The sequence below is a fragment of the Brachionichthys hirsutus genome, chromosome 19, assembly GCF_040956055.1.
Source record: "Brachionichthys hirsutus isolate HB-005 chromosome 19, CSIRO-AGI_Bhir_v1, whole genome shotgun sequence".
NCBI lineage: Eukaryota > Metazoa > Chordata > Actinopteri > Lophiiformes > Brachionichthyidae > Brachionichthys > Brachionichthys hirsutus.
The window spans coordinates 2,017,357-2,043,197 of NC_090915.1; the positions used below are offsets into that span (position 1 = coordinate 2,017,357).

Genomic DNA, 25,841 nt, shown 5'->3' on the forward strand with positions numbered 1-25,841 from the left:
ATGTCTATACATCCGAAAGTTTCAGGTTACGAAGTATCTGAATGGGAAAATATTGCCTCTCGTTACAGGATACGAAGTCAAAAATACAGTACACACACTGCTATTCGCCGCTCCCAGAGTTCCCCGAACGTAAACAAACTTGTAGCTGCTCTGCCATTGGCTATCGCCTAAAATCTGCCTGGCAACCCGTTGCGTATGCGTGTATCCCAGCATGCTATTCGTGTCCCCGTCCCGCTCTGTAAACAGTCTATGGTACAGTACCGCTACGAAGAGCTGTCATTCACAATGGACCCCAAAAAAGACATGCAGAAAAGTGGACAAGGAGAAAAGAAGAGGAAGAGACTTTTTCTGGCCATAGAAACAAAGCAAGAGATCATAGAAAGGTATGAAAAGGGGATGCGTTTGAGTGATCTCGCAAAAGAATATGGCCGTAATATATCTACGATCGGCACGATAATAAAACAAAAGGAAGCCCTAAAAGCTACGGTTCCTTCCAAAGGCCTCTCTATCATTTCCAAGAGGCGGTCAGCAGCGAACGATGAGATGGAGAGGTTGTTACTCGTGTGGATAAAAGAGAAAGAGATCGCTGGTGACACAGTGACAGAGGCCATAATTTGCGCAAAGGCAATCGCCATCTTTACCGACATAGTGAAGGAGGACACAGGCGAAAGAAATTCGGCACAAGGACCACACCCGGAGTTTAAGGCATCGCGTGGGTGGTTCGAGAAGTTTAAAAGGAGGACTGGACTTCACTCTGTTGTTCGCCATGGCGAGGCATCTAGCGCCGACCACGAAGCGGCCGCTGAATTTGTACAAAAATTCAAACAATTGATGATCGATGAAGACTACGGTGCACAGCAAGTTTTTAATTGTGATGAGACGGGCCTTTTTTGGAAAAAGATGCCACGCCGCACCTTCATTACAATGGAGGAGAAGAAAATGCCGGGCCACAAGCCCATGAAGGACCGCCTTACACTTGCCCTTTGCGCCAATGCCAGCGGGGACTGCAAAATCAAGCCCCTGCTGGTGTACCACTCCGAAAATCCCAGAGCATTCAAGACTCACAAAATAATAAAAGAAAAACTTAAGGTGCTATGGAGGGCAAATGCCAAGGCCGGGATCACCCGACAATTTTTTGTTGACTGGGTTAATTTGGTTTTTGGCCCTGCTGTTAAGGGGTACCTAGAGGAGAACAATCTCCCCTACAAGTGCCTCCTCATTCTCGATAATGCCCCTGTCCACCCGCCCAGCCTTGAAGATGATATCCTGGAGGAGTTTTCGTTTATTAAGGTGCTGTACCTCCCACCTAACACCACCTCTATCCTCCAGCCCATGGACCAACAAGTCATTGCAAACTTTAAAAAACTCTACACAAAACACCTGTTCAGGAGATGTTTTGACATCACTGAAAACACCCGGCTTACTCTTCGTGAGTTTTGGAAGGAGCACTTCGACATTGTTGTTTGCCTCAAGATGATCGACATGGCCTGGCAGGAGGTGACCACACGTAACCTTAATGCAGCTTGGAAAAAGCTGTGGCCTGATGCTGTTGCCCCACGAGATATTGAGGGGCTCGAGGTGGACAGTGAAGTTGACCAAATTATTTCGCTGGGACAGGGCATGGGTCTTGAGGTGGATGACGAGGACATCAACGAGCTGATTCAGGAGCACAACGAGGAGCTGTCCACGAAGGAGCTGCAGGAATTGGAGGCGATGCAACACACCGCTGTGCAGGAGGAGTTCAGAGACGAGGAGGAGGAGGACGCAGCCATCATTCCATCAGCCCAAATTAAAGACATTTTAGCAAAATTCCATGAAGTCTCGGAATTTGTGGAAAAGAATCACCCGGAAAAAGTGTTGACAAGTCGGGCTATTGCTCATTATGATGACGTCTGCCTCGCACATTTCCGACGGATCGTCAAAAGCCGGCAAAAGCAGACGTCATTGGATCAGTTTTTCAAGAAACGCGAGGCAGAAAACACCGCAAAGGACCAGTAAACAAAGAGGACAAAAAGTAACAGCTAACAGGTAGATTAATATTTTTATTATTTCCTTTATTCTTTGGTTTTTTTACATGATGTGCCTCTCGTTTTATGTTTATTGTGCGGTAATCTAATTTTAACATGTATTTGTTTCATGTTCTGCTGCTCTTTTATGATTTATTAAAAAAATATCATACTTTTGCGGGGCTTGGAACGGATTAGTGCATTTGCATTCAAAATGCGTCTCTACTTACGAAGTTTTCACGTTACGAAGCTACTCCCAGAACGAATTAAATTCGTAAGTAGAGGTACCACTTTGATGTTGTCTTTGTGTTTGTCTACAATCTTTAAGAAACACGCCATGTTTATTTTAAAACTAAATAGAGAGACGCCATAGTTATTGCTTTCCAGAGTTGTTCTTTTGTTGGGACACATTTACGTTCATTGTATGACCGTCTCATTAAATTACTAATATACTTTAAAGGTGATGTTATTTACTCCTCAAAGCTCACAACAGAGCAGAAATCATGCAGAAACGTCAGCGTATTTGTGTGCAATGTAGCAGTTTATTAGGCAGTTGTGTATACGAATGACTCAACATTGTCCATTCAGATTTACACTGGTCCATTATCGTTGGGTCCCTTTACACAGCAAACAAAAATAGAACTTTGTTGTACTTCAGTCAGAGTTGACAGATTGTAAATGCTAACAGTCCCCTAGGATGCTACTCCATAAGCTCTCCAAAGGGTCACGGTTCGACACATACATCAATCCTATAAAACCTCAGAACTCGCAAATGCCCTTGTAACTACAAAATATATAGTCATCCTTCCACCCTAGTGCGTTTCCAAACTATATCTGATAAACTTGAGTTTAAAACTGAGACAAAGGTCAAATATCAACTAAAAATAATCAAAGTCTTCCTTGTAAATGAAAAGGGGAAAAAACGGTCACTCTTGGCAATTTCTTAAACAAGTTACATCTCAGGAAAGTGAAATTGTTTGTATAAATCTGGTTCCCAATCAGTAAAGAGCTCAGCACCAGAAACGCTGACATCAGTGAGTAATGATGTCTAATATTGTTTGGCAATGACGTAATCAGATGTCCAAGTTTTGCAGCGACGACTTATTTCCTTTTTCCAAACACTTCAGACTAATCCGTAAACCTTAAACAGTAATTGTGAACGAACGACAATTTTAAAGGATTGCGTTCATCCGAAGTTGCAAATGGTGGAAACTATTAGGACCAGCACTGAATTCTGAATTTGATGGCGGTAAGAAGATGAAACAGCAATGATGACAATAAGGCAGCCGACCGAAAGACAAGACGCAAGACAAGACTCAGGGAACGGAGGCAGACGCATCGTACGGGTGATTTAACATTCCAGGACATCGTGAGCTTGCAAGCAAGACGTTGTATCTGACTTTAAAAGAAAAGAAAAATAAAAGCAGTCATAAAATGTATGATCTCAATGGAAGTGTGCTGAATTCTTCCTCGGCTCACAGCTGAACGCGACCCAGCAGGATTCTACAATTAGAAACTCACAAGTCTGTTTCAAGTTAAAACGGATGTAAAACGTCCCAAGGTGAAACTGCAAGATAAAAAAACACGACATTTCTGTGACTGCTCTAAATCCCACACAAACTGAGCCGAGTGGCCAAAACATGATGGATTGACAATTTTTTTTTAAACTGAACATTTCAATTGTGTTACACTCATATCCTAACCTTTAACCCAAAACTACGATTTAGAGAAAATACAACAAAAACCTTTCCCCCCACCAAAAAATTTCATCCAATACGTGAAATTGAAAGTTTGTTCCAAACTTTGACTGCCATCGCAAAACGGCTATTAAATGATAAAAACAGACTAAATCAGTTTCTAAAGAAAATCAAGTATCAGAATAAGTCTGATTGTAGAAAACAAAAATTGTAATAGATTTAAAAACTAGAAAGATATATATACTATCCAGCAATTGATCTCAATGCAAAAAAAAAAAAAAGACAAACCTATTTGCAATAGAACCAACGCTGCGTCCACCCAACGAGCTGATAAATATATCCATGTCTTTATATATAAAAACGTAGGGGACCGACAGAAATCTTTACAACAAGGACAAAACCAGGACAATTTAGTCTGTCGACCCAGAATCTCAACCGAAAACCAAACAAATCTGACCAAGAATTCGTTTGCCCCCCCGACACTCGGCAGGGACACGGGGGTCATTGCACGCCTTCGGTACAATAATAAGACGGGTGTGACGGAGCCGCTACACCCTTCTGTTCCCCACCGAGAGAAATACAAGAACAGCAGGCAAGAGGAGATACTCGTGCAAAAGTGCTTTCCGCATCCTGTACGTCTGCCGCCCGAAAACAAAACCCTCAACGCGCGGCTTCCTCCGCCGCAAAGCGAAAGCTTTACCCTTTACTCTGCACCATGACGCAGGACTCGCCGATTACAGTACAGAAAATTCAGTGTAATCACGTGGGCATGTATGTAACGTGGGATATGGACCGATCCGAAATCTAACCCTCCTCCAGCATGTTCCGTCCGAGCTATACGTTTGTCAATCATTACTCCGAGCAACCCTTTCCGTTCCATTCCGGTCTACGTCTCTTCCGGTTGGGACGCGCTATCCTGCATCAGTGCCATGGAACAAATGGCTCCATCCTCAGCCAGGACGAGTCGCGCCATAAATCGGTTGCATGCTTATTGCTATAAAGACACTCGCAGAGGAAAGAAGGCTAGTGATTGTTTTTGCAAGCTATCGTGCAAGTAGCTTAATAAGATTTGCACACATCTCGAAGAACTCGATGGTGTGGCTTCCCGGTCGAGGGACAGACGCGTCGTCTCCACCGGTCGAGTCGATGGACGAGGTCAACGACGACGCCAAGGAGCCCTCTGCCGCTTTGGTGGACTGCACCAGGCCGGACGCGGACGCGGACGCGGCCGCGCCGTCCGCCCCGTCCGCCTCGTTCTTAGTAGCGGTGCGGTAGTTGCCCACAGATCCGGAGCGGAGAGGGGTAGCAGTCCCGGACTTCGTCTCCACCATATCGTCTGGAAAACACAAGGCGAAAAAAGTCTTTCATCTGAAATGACAAGACGTCGTCGTCCACTTCGGTTTCCCACCGAAACCTAAATGCTTGTTTAACAGAAATAATTGGCTTTTTTTGACTACTCTCATAAAGAGCTCAACTAGCGGATTTAAATATTCTGAACATGTACCCGGGTTTCTTTTTAAAGCCTAAATGTAATCAGCGTTCCTCTTCTAAAACCCGCCGGTTACAAACCCATAAACTCTGCGGGAGATTTTACTGCAAAATCTGGCGTCGTGCCCATTTTAGGAGGCGTGTTTATGCTGCAATAATGACCTACGCCAAGAATCTTATCTCGCACTTCCCTTTGAGGTGCCGCGGCGCACCGTCGTCCGCCTCGTAGTCAATCATTTACGAAGTCTGGCCTGATCCCGAAGCACGAGAGGGCAGAATCCAGGTTAATGCCAAACGGCTCGAGGGAGGAAGGTCAGGCATGTAGCAGAAAAAGAATGTGGAAATCAAGCCAGAATGTTTCACCGGGTTTCTTTGCAGCCACGGCTCCTTTTCATTCTCGTTTCAGGAATCGAGAATCAACTGGACCCGTTTTAACTGATAAAATCTAAACCTTTTAACCTCAGGAACGTTTGCAGAAAACAAAGTAAGTCGTTTTTTGTAATTCTCACGTATGTAATCAAAAATGAAGAGCAGCGAACCCTTACCGTCTATGCTACGGAAGTCAAGGAGGTAGGTTCTGCTGTCCACCTGGTAGAGCTGAAGGCTCATCTTGGTTTGCATCCCAGTCACAGGATTCTTCCTCCTCACACGGAGATAATATGGATTCACAACCTGCAGGAGACGAGAGGGAGGGAAGCGCGAGTAAATCGGCATGATCGCAACTTTAAGTACTGCATAGATACACGATCAACTGTAGTTTAAATACAACAAAGAGTCCGAGGCACGGAGCGTCTCTACCTTCCACTCGTAGTCCAGCTGCTTCATGGCGCGGCACACTTCCGACATGATGTCGTTGGGTCTGCTCTGGCTGCGGATGCCCAGGTGCCACTTGGCTCTTCGGACGCCCTGGTGCTTCGACTTCTGGGGATTCAGTTCGTCCAGCGTGTGGCGAGGCCTGGGTGGCGTCTCCGTCACCAGGAAGGGCACGCGCTCGGGGTGGGGCTTGGTGACGCCGGGCACGCTCGCACCGGACGAGGTGAGGTGCTGGTCGTCCAGAAACGAGTCGGGCGGGCTGGACGCCAGGTAGAAGTCCTTGGCTTCGTTCATGATGCGACGGTTGTCGATGATGAGATGGTATGCGACGGCCAGCGGGTCCTGGTGGTTACGACTGTATATGCACGCCAGCACCTCCTCCTCCGTGCACTCAAACTTCTCACATACCTCCTTCAGGGCCTCGTCGTCAATCATGTTGCTGCTGTAGGAAGGGTCCTCGGGGAACAGGTACTTGGGGAGGTCCTGTTTGAACCACTCGTCCTCCCTGGGGGGAAGAAATGATCGTCAGAGAACCAGCCACAGGAAGATGAAAGCCCCCCCCCCCCCCACAAGTACGAGTTGCTCACCGGATCTCTTTGATGGTGGCTCTTTTCATCGGGTCGACCAGGAGCATGTGCTTCAGGAGACTTATTACCGCCGGGTTCAAATACTGGGGCGTGAAAAACATCCCATCGCAGATCTTCTTGAAGAGCGTTGGCACGTGGTCGTCGTCGAAGGGAAGCGTCCCACACAGCAAGGCATAGAGAATGACCCCGCTGCTCCAGATATCCACCTCTGGGCCAGCATACAACCTGAGGGGGGGTAAAAAAAACAAACAAATCCAAGTTGTTCTCTATCCTGCAGCATCTCGGAGCAGCAGGAGCGTCTCTTGCTTTTGTGTCAGTGAAGTTTCAAGGTCGGCTTCACCTTCCTGAGATGACCTCAGGAGCAGCGTAGTTTGGAGAGCCGCAGCTCGTTCGCAGGAACTCTCCATCCGACATCATGTTCGATAAACCTGCACAGAATTCGCATCATTATGTGAAACGTTTAAACCCCCCCCCATGGATGGAGTTCATCTTCAATCGCTGGACAACGGAGAAACATTCTCCAGCGTGATTTACCGTCTGCAACCCTCGGATTATTGGACGCAGACTCTTAGCTGGGGGGGGGGGTACAGACTCCCGATGGGATGCCGACCTCAGGAAACACTCACCGAAGTCTGCGATCTTGGCGTTCATGTGCGCGTCGAGCAGCACGTTCTCCGGCTTCAGGTCTCTGTGCACCACCATGTGTCTGTGGCAGTAGTCCACGGCCGAGATGATCTGCTGGAACAGGCGACGACTCTCCTTCTCATCCAGCTGTCGGAGCACAAATGATCCGTTAGGTGCGACTCCTCGCTGTGACACCGTGGCGTGTTTAAAAGCCGCCATTGCTTTTGCTCCCCAGGTTATTCCATCTTCCATCTGCGCTCCGGTCCGCTCACCGATCGTATAAAATATGCAACAGCCGAGAAGAATCATTATGCACGTCACGATGCAGCGCGCTAAGCACGGTCGGGTTCCGGCGCGCATTACCTTTCCATTTTTGCAGATGTAGTCGAAGAGCTCGCCTCCTGAGACGTACTCCATCACCATGAAGATATCTGTGGGGGTGCTAATGACCTGATACCTGGAGAGAGGAACACACGGCGGAAACTGTGGGTCATCAACAAAAGGGCAGCAGGACGTTACGTCTCCTGGATTTAGGATCCATCCCGGGATTGTTTTAGAGACTCCAGGAGTGGCCAGAAGGAATCATTTGTCATTCTCTCAAAACAAGATGGAGGCCTTTCTCGGCCTGTGGTGTGACGGACGTGCTTTAATGTCCCAAAAGTCTCGCCCTGCACTCCAAACGTCGCCGTCCCTCTACCTTTAGTAAACAAACGTTCTGAAAAGTCCAGTAGCGGCCAGAAGGACTGCTCGCCTGAGCAAACCTTTTTAAAATAATCAATACCATGACAATGATCCAAGAGATCCGCTTCCACATGCATTAATGCTTCCAACCAACAAGACAAACATCAACTTTAAATCTGCATGACGCAAACGTATCTGTGGTTCGGTCCACGCTGTGTGAAAAATAGCATTTATACCTGGATTAAAATAAAAACTCGCGTTATTGGTTCCAATCCGGTGCCGGTCCTCTCAGAATTTGCTCCTACATGTCAGACCTACATCTATTTAATCTATTTACACTGAAGCCGCAGAAAGATAACAAGACAAGAGATTGAACTCAGCAGCAGTGAAACAACAGCGTTCAGAGGCAAGGCGATTACGGCGTCACGTCTTTAGTGCCGCCTGCCGCTATTTGTCTATGTTAAATCCACCGTTTGATCTCAGACCGCGTACCTGTGACCTGAAACTGTATGCAAATGAGATAATTACTGCAGTAAAGTCAACGGGAACAGGACAGGACGCTCTTCTCTCGCGTCACGGTTGCTGAAATCACCCCCCAAGCAAGTGAAGCAGACGCTGCACCAATGTTTGCGCACACGAGCAAAGACAGGATCACGTTCTTTCAACACACGCAGTTTACATTCCTGTGCATGCATGACATGGAGCTGGTATGTGAGGACAACAGCCACGCCCTCCCGGTCGGGCAAATGCCCCATTCAACGTGCCTTTGTGCCCTCGCTGCAGCCTGTGCACAGTCACCATAACAAACAGGAAGCTCTGAAGGTTTGGCCGTACTCATTTCATGCACCACAGAGATCTGTGAAAAGATGAGACTAGGTGGCACGGCCTCGCATAAGAATTACAAAACTTTAAAATATGTGTGTATGCAGAGTGCATAACGAAAAGATATTATATATAAAACAAAAAACAGAGGGAAGAGATTGGGACAGAGATATATTCTAAAAAACACAGTTTAAAAGTCTGGAAACAGCTCAGTGGGTGGCATTAGGGGGGCGGCAGGGAGATAATGACAGGGAGGAGGGCGTAATCGAGGACTTACAGTTTAATTATGTGAGGATGTCTGAAAAGCTTGAGGTTTTGGATTTCCCTGCGGATCTTTCCCACCACATCCAAACTGCGAATCTTCTGCCTGTTCAAGATCTTGACGGCCACTTGGTGCTTCGTGAGCTCGTGCTGTCCCACTGGAAGAGCAAACAAAATGAGCACGAATGAAGCGTCGTCTGTTCCGACCCGGGAATCTCCCACAGAAGGAGGAAGACACGCCGGTATGTGCCCCGGTGAGTCGGGTCATTGTCCGGAAGAGTCTTCAACAGCAACGCAGACGCAATTAGAAGAGCTTCGCTTGACTGAACAGAGATTATACCACGACATCCGGTAAAATCCACCACAAACCAAACATGACAAATGACAAAACCTTCCGAGTTGCGTAGATCAAAGCTGCCATTGATTTACCAGCCGCACTGGTAGTGACCTATTAACCAGCTCTAGCCTCCCTCAGCAATAGGACCCCCCCCCCCCCCCCCCCCCAGTGCACCGAAAACACTCAATGGGAACCAACCAACTCAAACCAAAACTGGTTGGTCCGTTCTATTCGTTAATTCGTGTGTTTCTTGGGTCTACATGATGAAATAGAAAACAGTCTGCAGCGGTTTGGGGGCAATTAATAACCGCATGAAACAAAAAAACAAAAAAACCTATCACGGCTAACATGGCTATCACAACAAATACCGGTCCGGTACAAGAAGGCGCGTCCTGACAGCCAGGTGGCCCCGCCCCCTCGTCGAGCACACGGCCCGGTTCGCCCCGGTCTGTCCCGACTCCGTAGAGAACACGCCCGAACAGAATAACTTTAGTTTAATGCCCGAACGGGGAGCAGCCGAACCACAATAAATTACGGTTGAAACCCGCCAGCAGCGAGCGACAACCCAAAGGCCGTTTACTTCCCGGTGTGCTCCGTGACGAGCGACTTGTAGCTCTCGGGCTAGCTCGCAACGCAACAGACGCTAACTCTGATATGAAGTGGCTAATCAGAAGCTAATGCCATAAAACCTGCATAATTCACAGGTCGGCGTCACCGTGGCTACGCCAACGAAACGTCATGTTTTGTTTTAAACGCCCAGAGCCACACAGCGAGACGACGACCGTCTTAGCATTTAGGTAACGCTAGCCCCCGATAGCACGCTGAATTAGCCGCTAAGCTAAAAGCTCCCCTTGCCACAGTCGTTCTTTCGGCCAGGTTGCACAAGCGTCTCGGCGATCAGACGCACCTTTAACTTTTCCAAACGTCCCCACTCCGAGTGTGTCTCCGAGAATGTAATGTCCGATTTTAACTCTTCCTTCATGTTTCGTTTTTTCCGTCGCCATCTTCCCGCAGTGGCCTTGCTGCGGGGTTAGCTAGCTGCGCGCAGAGACGGACCGAACTCAGCTGTCTTGCGTCTCAAGGCTAGCGGCTAGCGAGTGGAGGGGCCCCGGCTCCTGCGTGATTCGTTAAAGACGTAGACGACGCAATGATGCCTTCAGATGCACTCGGAAATTGGACGACTCTTTTAATTTACCAAACTTGATTTTTTTCGGAAAACATTTCATATTGGTCGAGTTAAAAGCAGGAGGAAATTATCATTAGGCAAAACTGACATTTATTTATTTATTTATTTGACCATATAACATTAGGCATAAAGTAAAAATAAAAAATAAAATAAACTAAACAAACACATTTTCATAAACATACATGTTTAAGATGCTCAAAAGGAGTAGGATGAAGTGTGAACTTATAAAATCCTACCCCCCTTCACCAACAGATCATCTGACAACTTTCGTATAACGTGTTTGCCCACACATATCATCGACATGTGAGACAACCCTGAAGTCTTCCTGTGCATTTGCTGATGTGTCAGGTATGACTTCTGTTGGTAGGAATTCCATCTCCAGGACTCGTGAGTCAAAGACAAAGCATCGTTGTGTAGTTTCAATGACTTTCTTGTATTTGTGCGAGAGTCACATTCAGTATATCTCACAATCTGGAAGACAGAGCATCCTCAGTCGTGCTGCGAATCCTATAATCGGCTCATCGGGATGCAGAAAGCCGCTGCGCAGTGACAGTTATGGATGACCATGCATCTTCAAAGATTCAAAAATCATGGCATGTGTGCATCAAGGGATGTTTCAAATGATTTCATTTGAAATCATGTTTCATGTTTCAAATGATTTCATTTGAAATCATTTGAAACATGAGTATGAGAACTTGAATAACGCAACGGGTGAGTTCTGAGTTACTTAAAGGAGGCAGAGCCTTGTGAATAGTAACCATGACTCCCCTGAAAGGTTTGCTGGGAATTAACAGGAAACATCAACGCTGGTCTGGTCTGGTCTGGTCTTGGTGTAAGTTCGTGTGCGTGTTTTTGTTTACATTTCCACATGTGTGACCTCTGTCTGAGGTTGTAGATTAATTGACCGTGAATGAATTAAAGGATTAAAAAAGACCTCTAGACATTTAACACTATGTGCAAATCGTCAGGTGATATTTGTGCAGTTTATGCTTTTATTCATCAGGTGGAAATTCCTTCAGCGAAAGTCCATAATGAAGCTTTAACCAACTCTCTGTCATCTCAGTGGCGACACCTTGTGGTCACTGTAGCCGGTGCAGTTGGTCCCCTGCGGTTTTAGTCAGCTCCTCTGAATAATCAATAAATAATGTAATAAATAAATATTTAGTAAATAAAAGGCGCAGCTGGGTGAAGTTTGTGTACGTTGAAGAAGGATCACACAACACATTCCTATCATAACAGCGCCATCTTGAGGCTGTCCCGGCAGCTGCCTGAAGGGCTTTCAGTTGTAACTGGTCTCCGACGATATTTATAATGAATGAGGAAGCAAATCGGAAATTACATTTTACTTTCATGAGGTTATTTCCTTTGTGATTGCTGTGAAACGTTGCATCGACTTCTTGACGTGAACGGACCGGAAGTCCGTGCTGCGCCTTGCCCGTTGTTTTTATAATCAGGCGAATATAAGGTCCACCCCGGTTTAAACAACACCGCCGCGTCGTCCGGTTTGACGGACTTTTTAATTCCGCTCGATTCAGACGGACTTTACCGACCAGCGAGCTGAAGATGAACCCCAGCGGAACCAGAACCGGGAAGACGTTCCTGTTCACGTCCGAGTCCGTAGGAGAAGGACACTCCGGTACCGGTTAATGTTTCTGAACTAGAGGACATGAGGACAGAGGCGGGTTTAGTAGGCGTGACTAGTGAAGTGCGATACCGATTAAATTCAAGCCCATATCGATCCGGTATTTTCTGTCAGTGTATATATTTATTTATATATATATATATATATATAACACGGTTTGTTAAAGTAGTTCCATGACACGTGGCTCCTTCTCCGTTCTGCCATCTCCAGTCAGAGTTGAGTAACTTGAGCCGCACTACACACTTATCCAGGCGGAAGAAGAAGTAGTTCTCACCAATCTCGTGCCATTTGGACGAGATCCAAACAGTTGAGCTACTTTCCACTTTACGAAAGTATCCATATTTTGATTTGCTCATCGATTTTAAACTGTAAATACTGGTATCGGAGATATCGGTATTTCAGAATCGATCCGCACCAGTGGTGGCCTTTCACCTGTTGCTAAAGTGCTGATGCAGTGATATAAAATACTTTAGTACCAGTAAATAATGAATAAATAATCTACCACGCCTAAATAAAAGTATATATTTATGAAAGTAAAGTCGTCCTCGCTTCACCGTGTTCGATAGATCGAGCCTGAACTTGTTTTATTATATCACATCCTATGGAAGCTGTATTTTAACTTATGTTGTCTTAAAGTAATAAATAATCACCTGTTTAACGCTACAAGGGAAAAATAAACGAGGTAAACTTTAACCATTAAGTGACTGAAGGTTACATAGTTAATAAATGTCCTTGTTTATACACTGAAGTGATTCATAAAGACATTTTATTCACAACATGAATGGGTCGTTCGTTTAGAATGGAAACAACAACCTTTATTGTGTTCTACTCATTAGGAGGGACAGTTGGAACTCGCCACAGAGATTGGTCTATATATTAAATCACAATCAAAAATCATACTTAATAACAACACGATCTCAACATCCTCATTATTTTGACCCGGACAACATGGATTAGAAATTAATTCATAAATTCTGTACTCAGGTTGTACTTAAGGTTTCTGCTCCTCTTTCTCTTCATATCTCACAGACAAAATGTGTGACCAGATCAGCGATGCTGTCCTCGATGCATACCTGAGTCTAGACCCTGACTCTAAAGTGGCCTGTGGTAAGTACTCTTAGTACTCCCATTACTCTTAGTACTCTCATCTATCAGTGGAGTCCTCACGCAAGAGCAGATTAGATCAAAGTCAAGTTTAATCTTCCAGAGCACACTGAGAAAGAAAGGCATAAAGATCATATTATTTCTCTTAAAGGATCAGTTCACCCCCCAAAAATCAAATATCCAGAATTGATTGTACATGAACACAATCCCTCTCAGATCTGCTGCCGCCTGTTTGGTCTTTCAGTCGGCTGGAAAGCAGCGAGAGTGTTTTACAATCAGAAAGGTTAAACTAAAGCAGTCTTTAGTGTAGCCGGTTGAATCTGGTTCCATTGGTGTGTGATAAGATAACTAATGATTCATGTCTGCCCTTTTAATCAAAGCTCACCTCTGAAACGCCTTCGCTAACAGTATATCCCATAAACCCTGAGCTGACAGGGGCTCGCCTCGTTGTCCTCTCCATCCCTTTTCCTTTCTGTGAGGAAAGACTCCGTTATCGTCAGGAGGTTTGCGAGCAACGCGTCCGGAATGCACTCATGAAAGTCTGATCTGCTTCTAGAATGTGTGACAAAGACGGGAATGATTTTACTGGTTGGAGAGGTGACGTCTAAGGCCACAGTGGACCTCCAGACGGTGGTGCGGAATACCATCAAGGCAATCGGCTACGATGCCTCCTCAAAAGGTGCGGCACGCTGGGATTCGCGCATCAAGCGGCAAACTGAGCCATCGCATGAATAAGCGAGGAACGTGATTTGCAGGTTTCGACTACAAGACCTGTAACGTTCTGTTGGCGCTGGAGCCGCAGTGTGTGGATATCGCCGACTGCATGTTCCAAGGCAGGGATCAGGAGGACATCGGCGCCGGAGACCAGGTCTGGAACTTTAAATGGTGCGAACGCAAATTTCATTTATTTACTGCTTTTTCAAAACACAACGGTGGAAGACAAACGCTTACAAGCACTCCCCTTGGTACTCTGCCGCCGCCAACGTCATTAGAGCCTGAACAAACAGGAAGTGGCGCCCAGGAACACCAAGATAAATCAGAATAACACATGCTAATCAGAGGCATCTACTGTTCAGCGTTCCTTCACACATGGGGGGGTTAGTTTGACGTGACGGCTCAGAGCTTCGGCCTCTATCTGCTCCAGGGGCTGATGTTCGGATACGCCACAGATGAGACGGAGGAGTGTATGCCCTTAACCATCCTGCTGGCTCACAGGCTCAACTACAGGATGAAGGAGCTGTCGCGCAACGGGGAGTGTCCCTGGATGCTACCGGACTCCAAGTCGCAAGTGAGACGCCTCGCAATGGCCGCCGGCGGCAGAGCTTAACGCGCAGCTTCTCTGTTAGCGTCGTGCGCTCCTTCCTGCAGGTCACTGTGGAGTACAGAGACAACATGGGCGCCATGGAGCCGCTGCGGGTCCACACTCTGGTCCTGTCGGTTCAGCACATCCCAGAAATCACCCTCGAGGAGATCAGACACCACCTGATGGAGAAGGTGGTGAAGGTCATCATTCCCGCCAAGTACTTGGATGCCGAGACCATCTACCACCTACTGCCGAGTGGGAAATTCCTTCAAGGCGGCCCACAGGTGAGTCGGGAACCAAACCACGGGGAAGCCTGACTTGATGCACGCTGACGCGGGAGCTGACGGATGTGCCTGTGTTGTCAGAGCGACGCGGGACTCACAGGCCGCAAAATCATCGTGGACACCTACGGAGGCTGGGGCGGGCACGGAGGCGGGGCTTTCTCTGGAAAGGACTACTCCAAAGTGGATCGGTCCGGAGCGTATGCGGCTCGCTGGGTCGCCAAGTCTCTGGTCAAAGCCGGGCTGTGCAGGAGAGTCCTGGTTCAGGTGAGGAAGGTCGAAGTCGCATTTTAACAGAAAAGGGGAAACTCGCCCCCATGTTGATGGAAGGTTTGTGAAATAATCCACATAGTATTTCTGGAGCTTAAAGTTCTGGTCTCTGATGTCCTCTAGGTCTCCTACGCCATCGGTGTGAGCCATCCTCTCTCCATCTCGGTGTTCCACTACGGGACGTCGGACAGGGACGAAGACGAGTTGCTGCAGATCATTCAGAAGAACTTTGACCTGAGGCCGGGGGTCATCGTGAGGTATACGGCGTTCTACAGCTTCGCGTGTATTTTTTTTGCCGATAGAACTGTGTAATGCTGGCTGCGTTCTGTTACAGGGAGCTGGGTTTGAAGCGGCCGATTTACCAAGCCACGGCCTGCTACGGTCACTTCGGCAGAGATGGGTTCCCCTGGGAAAAACCAAAGCCTCTGGTGTTTTAATTTGAGCGTCGTTCACGTTCCAGTCCAGCATCCAGTTTCAATTTGTAACATATACAGTCGCGTAAAAGAAAGCACATCCGTCTTTTCTGTCCTTTATGATTTCTGACCAGGAACTGTAAGAGCAGTGCCTTTTTATTGAACGAACAGCTTTGATATCATTTTATAAATCCTTGAATCGTGAGGTACTTTCCTGTCAGAGAACCACGTTATTGTTCAAGAATTATTATGCAATAAAATTGTGAAGACATTGTAAAAGCTGATGGAAAATCACGCGTTTTGCAATATGTAATCCACAGTGTTGATTTAAAGCTGCATACGTTTTTCTCAGACACTTCGTGTTCTTTTATTTTCCAACTCCACTACAGTTCTGAGGGAAATATTGCACTTTTTACTTACTTAACGGTTGTAAACACCTAAAATGTAAGAGTTGAAATGTATAATAGTTGACACATTAATAAAAGGAATATATAGTCAGAGGCAGAATAATCAAATTGACTTAAAAAATGTCAAAAGTATGTATCTGCCGGTATACACAAACTATCGAGGTACTTGTGCTATATGGTACTTTTCAGAATAGTGTATGTTTTTGGGATTGTCAGTGTATTAAATTCTTTATAACATACACCTGATTGATGTTAACAATTTTGAGTTTGTTTTTAATTACAATAATCTCCAGTTTATCATGGGATAGCTTCTTTACCCAATTAAGAATAACCATATTTTCTTTCTTGTGTGTTCTTATGTTGATTGTATTTTGTGCCTGTAATCTGGAATGTTCATGTTTCTAGCTAAATGTAGAGTAGTCAAAAAAAAAGTATGACATTATCCTTTCAGACGTATTTGAGCTCAAAGAGAAATTGCGGTGTCTGGATGAGAATAATTATTTGCTCCAAGAGCCACTAGGTGGTGCTATAGGATAAATAACATAATCCAGGAGGCTACAGCCACTTCGTGTAATATTTAATAGTTTATCGGAAATGAGACGTCATCTCATTCTCTCAATATGTTACGTGTAAAGCAGACAGAATACGTTTAACGCGTACATTATACGGATAGACAAAGGCGAAGGTTTACACCAATTGTAATGAGTGAGACAAAGCGGGTGCGATGGTACGGCGCACCTGATTGGCTGGGTCGAAGCACAAACAGAGGGCTGGCCTAAGGTGTCGGAGCTGGACTTGGAAGTTTCCAGGTCAGGCTTTTATCGTCCAGATTGCTGCAAAGTTCCGCCACATGTCACGTAAATGGTTATTATTTGACCGGTTCGGACTGAAGGTTTACCCGGAGGCACGAAGAAACATTTAGGGTGTGTCTGGAAAAACTTGTTGATGTTATTTTCGACCATTAAGAGGGGATTTCTTTTCCTTTCTTTTTTTTGTTGTTGGCTGAAACCTCAGCGCCATCATGCCGGGTAATGGAGGAGTGTACGCGGTGAGGAGGAGGAAGAAGCCCGTTCAGAAAATGTAAGTTTTAATGTTTATCCGCCTTAAAATATCACCGCAGGGTATGAAACAGCGACGACACTAAAGTAACCCTGGCGATGCGCTGTGGGCGGAGTCAGCGGCAGTAACAAAGTAATCGGATGTGATCATTAATATGATTGATTATATAAACGTCCGACTACGTCTCTCCACAAAGACAGAAGGTGAGTGAGTTCTGATTTCAGGAGAGCAGGAAGGAGATAATGACGTCACGAGGCGTCGCGGACTCTGACAGGTGATAGAAGTACGCAGGTATAACGATACTGTTTAGAAATACTCTATTACCGCAAATTATAAAGAAAAAAGTGCTAAAGTATCAAATAATACGTAAAGATAATATAACTAATAATTAATTTACCACCCAGATTGATATTCCTGTGTTACTAGCTAATGTTAATTAGCCACTGCTGTTACTAATGTCCCCAGAGAATACGCATTGATATTATCACTGTAAAATAACTTCTATTTTATATTTACTAAATAAAAACATTAGTATTTATTTTTCTTCAAATGTAGAAAACATTGAAATAAAGTACAGTAAAGTAAGAGCTAAACGTGTGTCAGGTAACGTCCAGGGGGTTTTCTGTGAGTTATTATTTATTTATGATATATATAGACCAGGTTTTTGTCTGGTATTGATGATTGATTGATGATGTTTTTTTGTAACAACCACAGATGAGTACGTAACCCACCATCTTCTGACGCAGGGCAGCACGCTTCATCTCCAGTCTTTTTGCTTGTCCTTCGTCCCCCTGTCCGTCTTCCTGCCTGTTTTGTCCTCCCACTCCCTCCGCCTCCTCTCTGTGTTTATTCAGCGGGGATGACACGCGGACATGATGCGTGTCCAGACGCGTTGTAGAGGAATAGTGTCATTGTAATCTGTCAGAGGTGAACAATGGCGTAAATTATAATGTAACTCTGTATGTGGGCTAATTTATTTCTTTCCCTCCAAACATATTTGGTCTTAGCCATGCTAACAATATGACTACATAGATATTAATGATCGTATGCAATTACAATTACGTGAGTGTTTTATAACCAAGCTAATGACGCTGCTGTTCCTCAGCTGGCATCTGCTTCCAGGGCTGCTAGCTAATTGCCATTCTAATATGCTTCACCGATGCTAACCTTTAGTTCAACTCCAGCCTCCCAAAAACTACTAGCATGCCTGTAGATTTATAATTTTAAAATCTTTGTCTACTGTGGGGGAAGCAGAAATAGGAAATACTGACCGTTCATGATGTAGCTTTATTTTAGCTTAGCTTATTAAGGTACTTAAATTGTAAGCTGTATGTTCTTGCCACCGCTCCCTGTACTATATCCAATAGGATTTGTCGCGGTGCATGTTGCAGTCTTGTCGTATTGAAAGTATGACCATCGCCGTCTTTAAACGAGGAAGTTGAGGCTTCATTTGATGTGGTTGTAAAGTTTATTTTGGCAGCAAATAACGTCTCAGAAATTCCTAGAGTGGAATTTTCAACAGACATATTGTTCTCATGAACAGGAAGCGTTTGTGTGTCAGTGTGATACATGAGCGCACGCTTACAGATGTACAGATACACTGCGTGAGCGTGTTACAGGATATGATAAACCTACCAGAACCCCCCCCCCCCCCCCCCCCTGCTACGGCTCTAAAAGGAAATTCCAGCATGTGTTGTGGATATCAAAGCAAACATGTTTTAGCAGGCTTGCATCACTGAACACATCCTCTTATCTTGTGTGTTGTTTTAAAGCGCTAAGCCTCGACCTGTGAAGACCAATCCATCCAAACGCCACCGGGACCGTCTGAATGTGGAGCTTGACCATCTGACCAACCTGCTGCCGCTCACCGAGGAGGTCAGAGGTCGCCTGGACAAACTGTCCGTACTCCGGCTGAGCGTGGCATACCTGAAGGTTAAGAGTTTCTTCCAAGGTCAGTGGCAGCCTACTTCGTGGTTTTTGGAAACTTTCACTCGAGGTTGCACAAGAAAAGGCCACTGGAACGTGTTTGAAATGCTGAAAGCGAGAGGCGGAATGTGTGGGACGGTGTGTCAGGTGTATAAATACGCTGCTCTGGTTGGGCTCTGAGTGTTTGGGGTGTCAGAGAGGCAACTTGACACTATGAATAATGAATAGCAGGAAACAGGAGAGTGTGCTGCAGCGCAGATGGAGTCGGTGCAGAGGAACATGAGACGGGCAGGCTGGAACAGTAGGTCTTTATTCCGACGCTGATCAAATACACGCCCAGTCAAAGGTGGCGGTTGGCTGCCTCACGCCGTGTACGTTGACTGGGTGGCAAAGTGACGCTTAAACACCTTCGAGTGTGATAAAGGCGTGGAACACATGATCAGTTTAGCCACGGGTGCTGGTTTGCATCTGTAAGATAATTCATCTTTACTTCCAAGGTGGATTTAAATAAACCGACACCCATATGGTTTCTTTATTTACCTGTTTGAACGATAACTCAAAACATCAGGAGTGGATTTGGATGAATTTTGTTCGAGATCTAGGGAATGATCCCAGAAAGAAGCCTTTGGACTCTGCTTGTGATCCGGATCTTTATCGGCACCGAGGATTCATTCGCCTTTGGGACAACCGCAGGTTCTTTGCCAGTGACTCCGGACCAGGAACAGCCGAGGCCTTCCCCTTGACTCTCAGTCTGCGCTATCAGCCGATCATCGCTGTTGATGGAGCAGAAGGGGGGACGGAGCGCCGTGGCACGGCATGAGGGCTCGCCGCGGGCTACATGTGAATGGAAATGTTGGAGCGCCTCCGGCCCACCTTGGCGTCGGGTTTCCTGAGTGGGTAGCGGTGAGCAATGGTTGAAAGGTGCAGCACAGGAGGAGCACACCTGAACAGATTTCAGAGTCCCAGGTGACGCTGTTCTGCCGGCATCATCGGGAGGGAAGGTTATCATGGTGAAGCCTTGTCGGCGTGGCAACAGACACCGGAGTCTGAGCGGCTCAGGAAGTCTGACACTACAGGGAAAAGCAGGGCTTGCCTCGTCTTGGGCCGCGGGCTCGGAGCTCGTTATTCGTGTCTGCTTCCTGTGTTTGTCGATAACGAGGGGCGAGCGGGGGGTCGAATGGCGGTCGGGGCCGTCGTTAGCTGCGGTTGTAATTTCCTGCACAATAAATCTGTGTCATAAATTCTGCTGACAAATGTGTAAGAACAATTACTGCATGCATCAGATTTCAAGAGGCCGAAGATGAAACAAAAGCGTGAAGGAAGCAGAGACGCGTTCGACCCCAGTGAGTTTAACGGGAACGTTTTAGTCTGACGAGGCACAAAGGTAATTTAGCTCCTCCTTCCGGGCCCCCCTCCTCTCTCGGGGGACTCGTTTTTTTGGCGAGGTGTCCTGACTCTGCATGTGAACCCTCTTCCTCAACAAATCCAGAGCTCAGCAGAGGAAGAGGAGGGGAGCCAGGAAAGGATGGAAGCGAAGCCAGGGAGGGCGGCCAGGTTTCAGATTCGGGTTAAACCATTCTTGAAGTTGACTTTTCAGCAACGTTTTAAGCGCCACGTTTTCCCGACACACACACACGTTTATCGTTTCAGCGCTTTCTTTCCCCGAGCCGCTATCACAACAAACCGGAGGCTCTTTCGGGTTGCAGAAAGCGGCTCTTGGCCGAGATGACGGGATGAATTCCTGGGTTTGTGGGGGGAGAGGAGAGGCAGATCCAGCGGGTTTGTTTTAAAGAGGGGAGCGAGAGGGTAGCGTGCCATCGAGTCATTACTGTAAAGAACGGAAGGGAGGTTTTGCTTAGCTGACAGCGATCACAGATTAGATTACACAAGATTTAGCCCAAAAAAAAAACAACACACTTAACACAGACAAAAATGTCAAAGGAAAATAAATGGGCTTCTTCTGAGGAGGACTTTGTGCAGTTAGTGGCGGGATCGTCCGGTCAGTTCTGGCCTTTGTCTCGCACAAGCATGAAAAACGGTGCAGCTGTGTCCACATTACGGATCATCCGGGCGTCTCCGTGGAGGCGAGCGCAGCCTGTGTTTGGCCTCAGTTCCTCAAATAAACCAGCGGAAGTGTAGAGACACACACGACGGACACACAACGAAAAAGAGGAGACCAAATGTTGCAGACGATAAGGACATTGGGGTTTATTTTAGTCTAAGAAACGGCTGAAATGTCGTTAAAACTTAATTAAACAGGATCACCTGTCTTAAAAAAACACAAATGAGTTTTTTTATCTGTTGACATTGTGGCCGGTCTGTTTTTTTGGCTGCCTGATTTCCGCGTTGCTTCGCAGCAGCGCTCCAGCACCAGGCGGCTCCTCCCGCTCCTGCGAACGGCCGATCGGCGTTTCTGGACGGGATCAGCTTCTCGGAAGGAGAACTCCTTCTGCAGGTACCCGGACGCCGGACTGCGTGCGCGTATTTGTCGGCGTGTGTCTGCTTCATTATACTTCTGCGTCTCCAGGCTCTAAATGGATTCGTGCTGGTCGTGGCCGCCGACGGGACGGTCTTCTACGCGTCGCCCACCGTCCAGGACTTCCTGGGTTTCCATCAGGTAAAACCTCTGGAAACAGAAAGCAGCTTTATTCTCGCCTCCGAGGTGTCATCTCGTCCTTCCTCCTCTTCCTCCTCTTCCTCGCCAGTCTGACGTGGTCCACCAGAGCGTTTACGACCTGGTTCACATGGACGACCGGGACATCTTCAGATGCCAGCTCCACTTCTCCTTCAACCCCAACGACTCCCACGCCGACGCTCCGAGTAGGAATGCAGCCATTCAGACTCCATTTCTTTACGATGATGGCGATGTCAGAAAGGCGGGCGCCATGGAGACGGGCCGGTTTGTGATTGTGGTGTCTCTGCAGACCTGCTGCCTCAGTACCTCCCGCCAGAGAACTCCTCTTTCCTGGAGAGAGGTTTCTGCTGTCGTCTCCGCTGCCTCCTGGATAACGCCTCCGGATTCCTGGTACCGTAGAGAAACCCTCGGGGGTGGGAATACCGCCACGTCCGGACCGATCCTTGGATTGAACTTCCTCTCCTCCACTTCAGGCTCTAAACTTCAGCGGGCGACTGAAGTACCTGCATCTGCGGGGAAGCCCCGGCGCCGGTGGGATCCCCGCTCAGCTGGCGCTGTTTGCCATCGCCACGCCCCTGCAGCCTCCTTCGGTCATGGAGATCCGGACCAAGACCCTCATCTTCCAGACCAAACACAGTATGGACTTTGCTCCTTTGGGCATCGACACCAGGTTTGCTTGTCCTTTCTTTTTTTTTGATGCGTGCGGCAGATTGGCGATCGGCGGGCCGAGGAGAGGAAGCTCACGGAGCGGTCGATGACACGTTTGCGTCTTTTCAGGGGGAAGCTGGCTTTGGGCTACTCGGAGATCGAGCTGGTCACGACGCGCTCGGGCTACCAGTTCCTCCACGCCGCCGACATGATGTACTGCGCTGACAATCACCTCCGGAGTGAGTCGCCGGCGCCGTGACGCTCTTCCTGCTTCCGTACGTGGTTTTTTTGATCTCTTTTTTTGTTGTTGTCCTCAGTGATGAAGACGGGAGACACCGGCTTCACGTTCTTCAGGCTGCTGACCAAGACGGGACACTGGCTGTGGGTCCAGGCCACGGCCAGGGTCGTCTTCAAGGGAGGAAGGCCGGACTTCATCATCGCTCGACAGAAAGCCTTGACGTGAGTTCTCACAGTACTATTCGTTTCTACTGCAGTTTTTACCTCGCTGACGCTGCCGTTAATACTTCAGGATGTCTCGGACCTCCTTCCTGCGGGACCAGTTGATGGAATTTTTGTTTCCGTAGAAACGACGAGGGGGAGGAGCACTTGCACCAGAGGAGACAGCAGCTCCCCTTCAACCTCGCCACCGGCGAAGGCGTCCTGTACGACTCCTGGATGGACGCCGTCTCCCTGCCTGAGCCTCCTGGCTCCGGTGCTCCGGACGCCACCGAGCCCACGGCAGAGAAGACTTTGGACCCCGCCTCCGTCCTGGGAAGCCTCTGCCGTCAGGACCGGTCCGTTTACACCCATCCACAGAAGTCCATCGCCGAGCTTCCGGTGTTCCCCGAAACGGAGGATCTTGATTTGGAGCAGCCCCCGTCCATGGAACACGCCTTCCTCGACAGCCATGCTCTCCTCAGCGTGCCGGGTCAGACCCACGCCTCGCCGGAGACGTGCGTCGCCGGCGACCTTACGTCGGATGCCATGATTGACTCGTTGGAGCAGATTTTGGGAGACATCGGTCACGGGAGCATCGAGGGCTTTGAAGTCGAGGAGGCGGAGCTCAGGAACTGGGAGCTGGCTCTGCTTAGGATGAATAAAGAGAAGGAAGAAGCGTCCAGCGAACTAAACCACATCATGGCCAATGAAATCTTCTCGTACGTGGAGGACGCTCTGAGGAGGGAGACCGGTCAGCTTGTCCCGGATCGGGCTGGGGACGGCGTATCCGTCCGAGGGCGGTGTGAGCAGCCGGCGACGGACGCCCGGCCTGGATTACCGGAGCGGACTCTAACGGGAAAGAGTCCGCAGTGTCGTAACCCCCACCAGGGACACGCCTGCCGACTGTGGCCACCAAGCAGCTGCAGTTATCACCATGGCAACCAAAAGCCCGACACAACGCCACAGTCTCGGCTGGCATCCGTCCAGAACGACAGTATCCAAAGTCAAGATGTTGCCTCCGTGCAGCCGGAGCTCCGCGGCTCGCCGGTGTGGCAGCCGCCGCCGCAGCGTTTTCACCAACACACGCCGATGCCTTGCTCACACACCCCGGGCGGCACCCTGGACTCGATGACGCCGTCGCTCGACCCGCAAACGCAGCGATTATCCGGCAGCTGCATGTATGAAAGAAGAGACGGCCACGCCCTGAACGGGCCTCCCTCCAGCTCCAGAGGGCCCACACACATAGCTCCGCCCCATCCAGGTAGGACGCAGCCCTCCGGCCCCCACCAGCCCACCTGGCCAGATGTGGCCAACATCAGTTTGGTTCATCTGGGAGGAGACGACCCTCCGGGACACGGATCGCTGCAGTCGTCGTTCTTCTGCTGGAGCGGCGAAGCGCAGGTAAAAGGAGACGAGCAGACGTGAATCTCAATCTGGGAACTCGTATTCATTAACGAGGGCTTGGCTCCGGCTTCAGGGCCGCTGGGGGCGGAGACTCCCCAACTCTCGGTCCAGATGGTTTTACTCTGTCTTGGGAAAACGGCCTCCGGCGCTTCTAGCCCGAGTTTGGTGAAAATGTAGTCGCATGAGTTAACGGTGCATGAAGGGAGGAGTTTCGGATGATTCTATTATATCATGGGGGCGGGGCCAGGCCGATCAAGTGGACCTAATCTCCTGTGATCTGACCCAGATGGCGGTTTTCATTTCTGCGCGTCTCTTCACAGATCCCCAGAGCCCCCCTGAACGGTGCCGTCGACCCATTTTCCTTTGCCGCCCTTCCCACCGGGAACGCCAACCTTTCCCAGGACACCGGCTCGTAGAGGCCGATCGGACTGACGGATGTGCACGAGTGTGACGGCGGTTCCTACGACGGCGTGACCGGGAGCTCCCCTCTCGTGGTTGTTTTTATGTTAACTCTGCACCCTGAGATACGGACCTTCCATTTCAAAGAGGTTTGAGAACTGATCTTGTAGGTTGAAGTATTTCAACGCTCTTTCGAGGCTCGACTCTTTCGATATTTACCAAATAGCTTGATGCAGTTATTACGCCTTTTAGACGTATTCGTGCCGCTGATCAGCCGTCCTGTCGGGGGACAGGAAGCTGGATTCGGCGGGACACCGGAGATGTAATCACGCTTCACAGTTTGCACGCTCATCACTATGGAAGGAAACACTGGGCGTATTTTAAATCCAACGTTCTTTTTACCCTTGAAGTAAAATGATTAAAGCCTACTTTATAGTTTATAGTGCATTATAGTGATAAGTAAACACATTTTCAGCTCATTTTCTTTAACGGATGTCGTTCCAGGAAGTAGCCAGACCCCCAAAGCGGAAAGCAGGATCCCTCCTTCAGTCGTTAATGCTCCTCAACCCAGATTTAATTTGTCTGTGAAACACTAACAGCTTTTATTTGAACAGAAATGTGGCCAACGAGCCGGCAGCGTTTAAAGACCTGCAACAGACATAAATAATCATCCATCAGTGGCCGTCAAAAGCAAGATCCAGTTTGAGATCCGGATCCTGCTTCTGAACCGGGATCCACTCCAGGATTCTGTTTGCTCGTCTTTGTCCGGACGGTGTGCGAACTTCCAGAGACACACTCGGAAGTTTGTTTTACCATCCTCCTCTAGTTGTGCTCCAGGTTATACCCCGCCCCCAGCGCGCACACACACACACACATCATGACCCAGCACAGGATTACATTTTCAATTATGATGGATATTAATCTGCTACATCATCGTATAATCGTATTTGTATAAAACACTTGCTGTTTATTTACTACTTATAAATGCTGCACACTCTCAGTGTGTGTTTGTGTGTATAGTGTGTATATATACACACACACACACACACACGTTATGGGAGACATTGCAGCTGTACTACTCTGTGTAAATACTTTAACCCACGCAGTGAGCTCCAGCGCTAAATGAACGAGCTGTAAAGGATCAAATCGTTTATTGGAACGTTTTCGTCGTCTGAACATTTCGGACGCCCCCGTCTCCCGTCTCGTTGTGCTGCTTGTGTATCAGACGTACCCGACGGGGTCTAATTTATTTTGCCATTAAAGAACCGTAGCCTCGGCCCGCCGCCTGCTTTGTTCTGAGGGCCCGGGGGGGGGGGGTTCGTAGAACTCCAGGAATCGGACCGAGCCCTTTGTGATGGCTTTGTCTGCAGCTCCGGCTCTGGTGTCGATGTGAACTATTAGTGATGACAC

The 25,841-nt window shown here is 48.0% G+C and overlaps 3 protein-coding genes across 3 annotated transcripts; 2 read left to right on the forward strand and 1 right to left on the reverse strand.

The window, feature by feature from the left end:
• Window positions 1–4,746: 4,746 nt before the first annotated feature.
• prkaa1 (protein kinase, AMP-activated, alpha 1 catalytic subunit) lies at window positions 4,747–10,320 on the reverse strand. Its single transcript, XM_068752756.1, has 9 exons — window positions 10,224–10,320; window positions 8,996–9,137; window positions 7,579–7,672; window positions 7,218–7,362; window positions 6,932–7,019; window positions 6,592–6,816; window positions 5,990–6,509; window positions 5,737–5,863; window positions 4,747–5,039 (listed from the first exon to the last, which is right to left on the reverse strand). Exons 1-9 carry the CDS (start codon window positions 10,318–10,320, stop codon window positions 4,747–4,749), a joined length of 1,731 nt encoding a protein of 576 aa, XP_068608857.1.
• Window positions 10,321–12,065: 1,745 nt separating this feature from the next.
• mat2al (methionine adenosyltransferase II, alpha-like) lies at window positions 12,066–16,154 on the forward strand. Its single transcript, XM_068752730.1, has 9 exons — window positions 12,066–12,138; window positions 13,174–13,251; window positions 13,805–13,927; window positions 14,004–14,116; window positions 14,393–14,536; window positions 14,617–14,835; window positions 14,917–15,099; window positions 15,226–15,359; window positions 15,437–16,154. The coding sequence occupies exons 1-9, from the start codon at window positions 12,066–12,068 to the stop codon at window positions 15,537–15,539; spliced, it is 1,170 nt and encodes a 389-aa protein (XP_068608831.1). The 3' UTR covers window positions 15,540–16,154.
• A 789-nt stretch (window positions 16,155–16,943) lies between these two features.
• LOC137908878 (aryl hydrocarbon receptor-like) lies at window positions 16,944–24,871 on the forward strand. Its single transcript, XM_068753302.1, has 12 exons — window positions 16,944–17,002; window positions 18,754–18,932; window positions 21,265–21,362; window positions 21,435–21,524; window positions 21,613–21,727; window positions 21,799–21,932; window positions 22,016–22,212; window positions 22,320–22,429; window positions 22,508–22,649; window positions 22,775–23,593; window positions 23,633–24,029; window positions 24,353–24,871. Exons 1-12 carry the CDS (start codon window positions 16,944–16,946, stop codon window positions 24,446–24,448), a joined length of 2,436 nt encoding a protein of 811 aa, XP_068609403.1. The 3' UTR covers window positions 24,449–24,871.
• The last annotated feature ends 970 nt before the right edge of the window (window positions 24,872–25,841 follow it).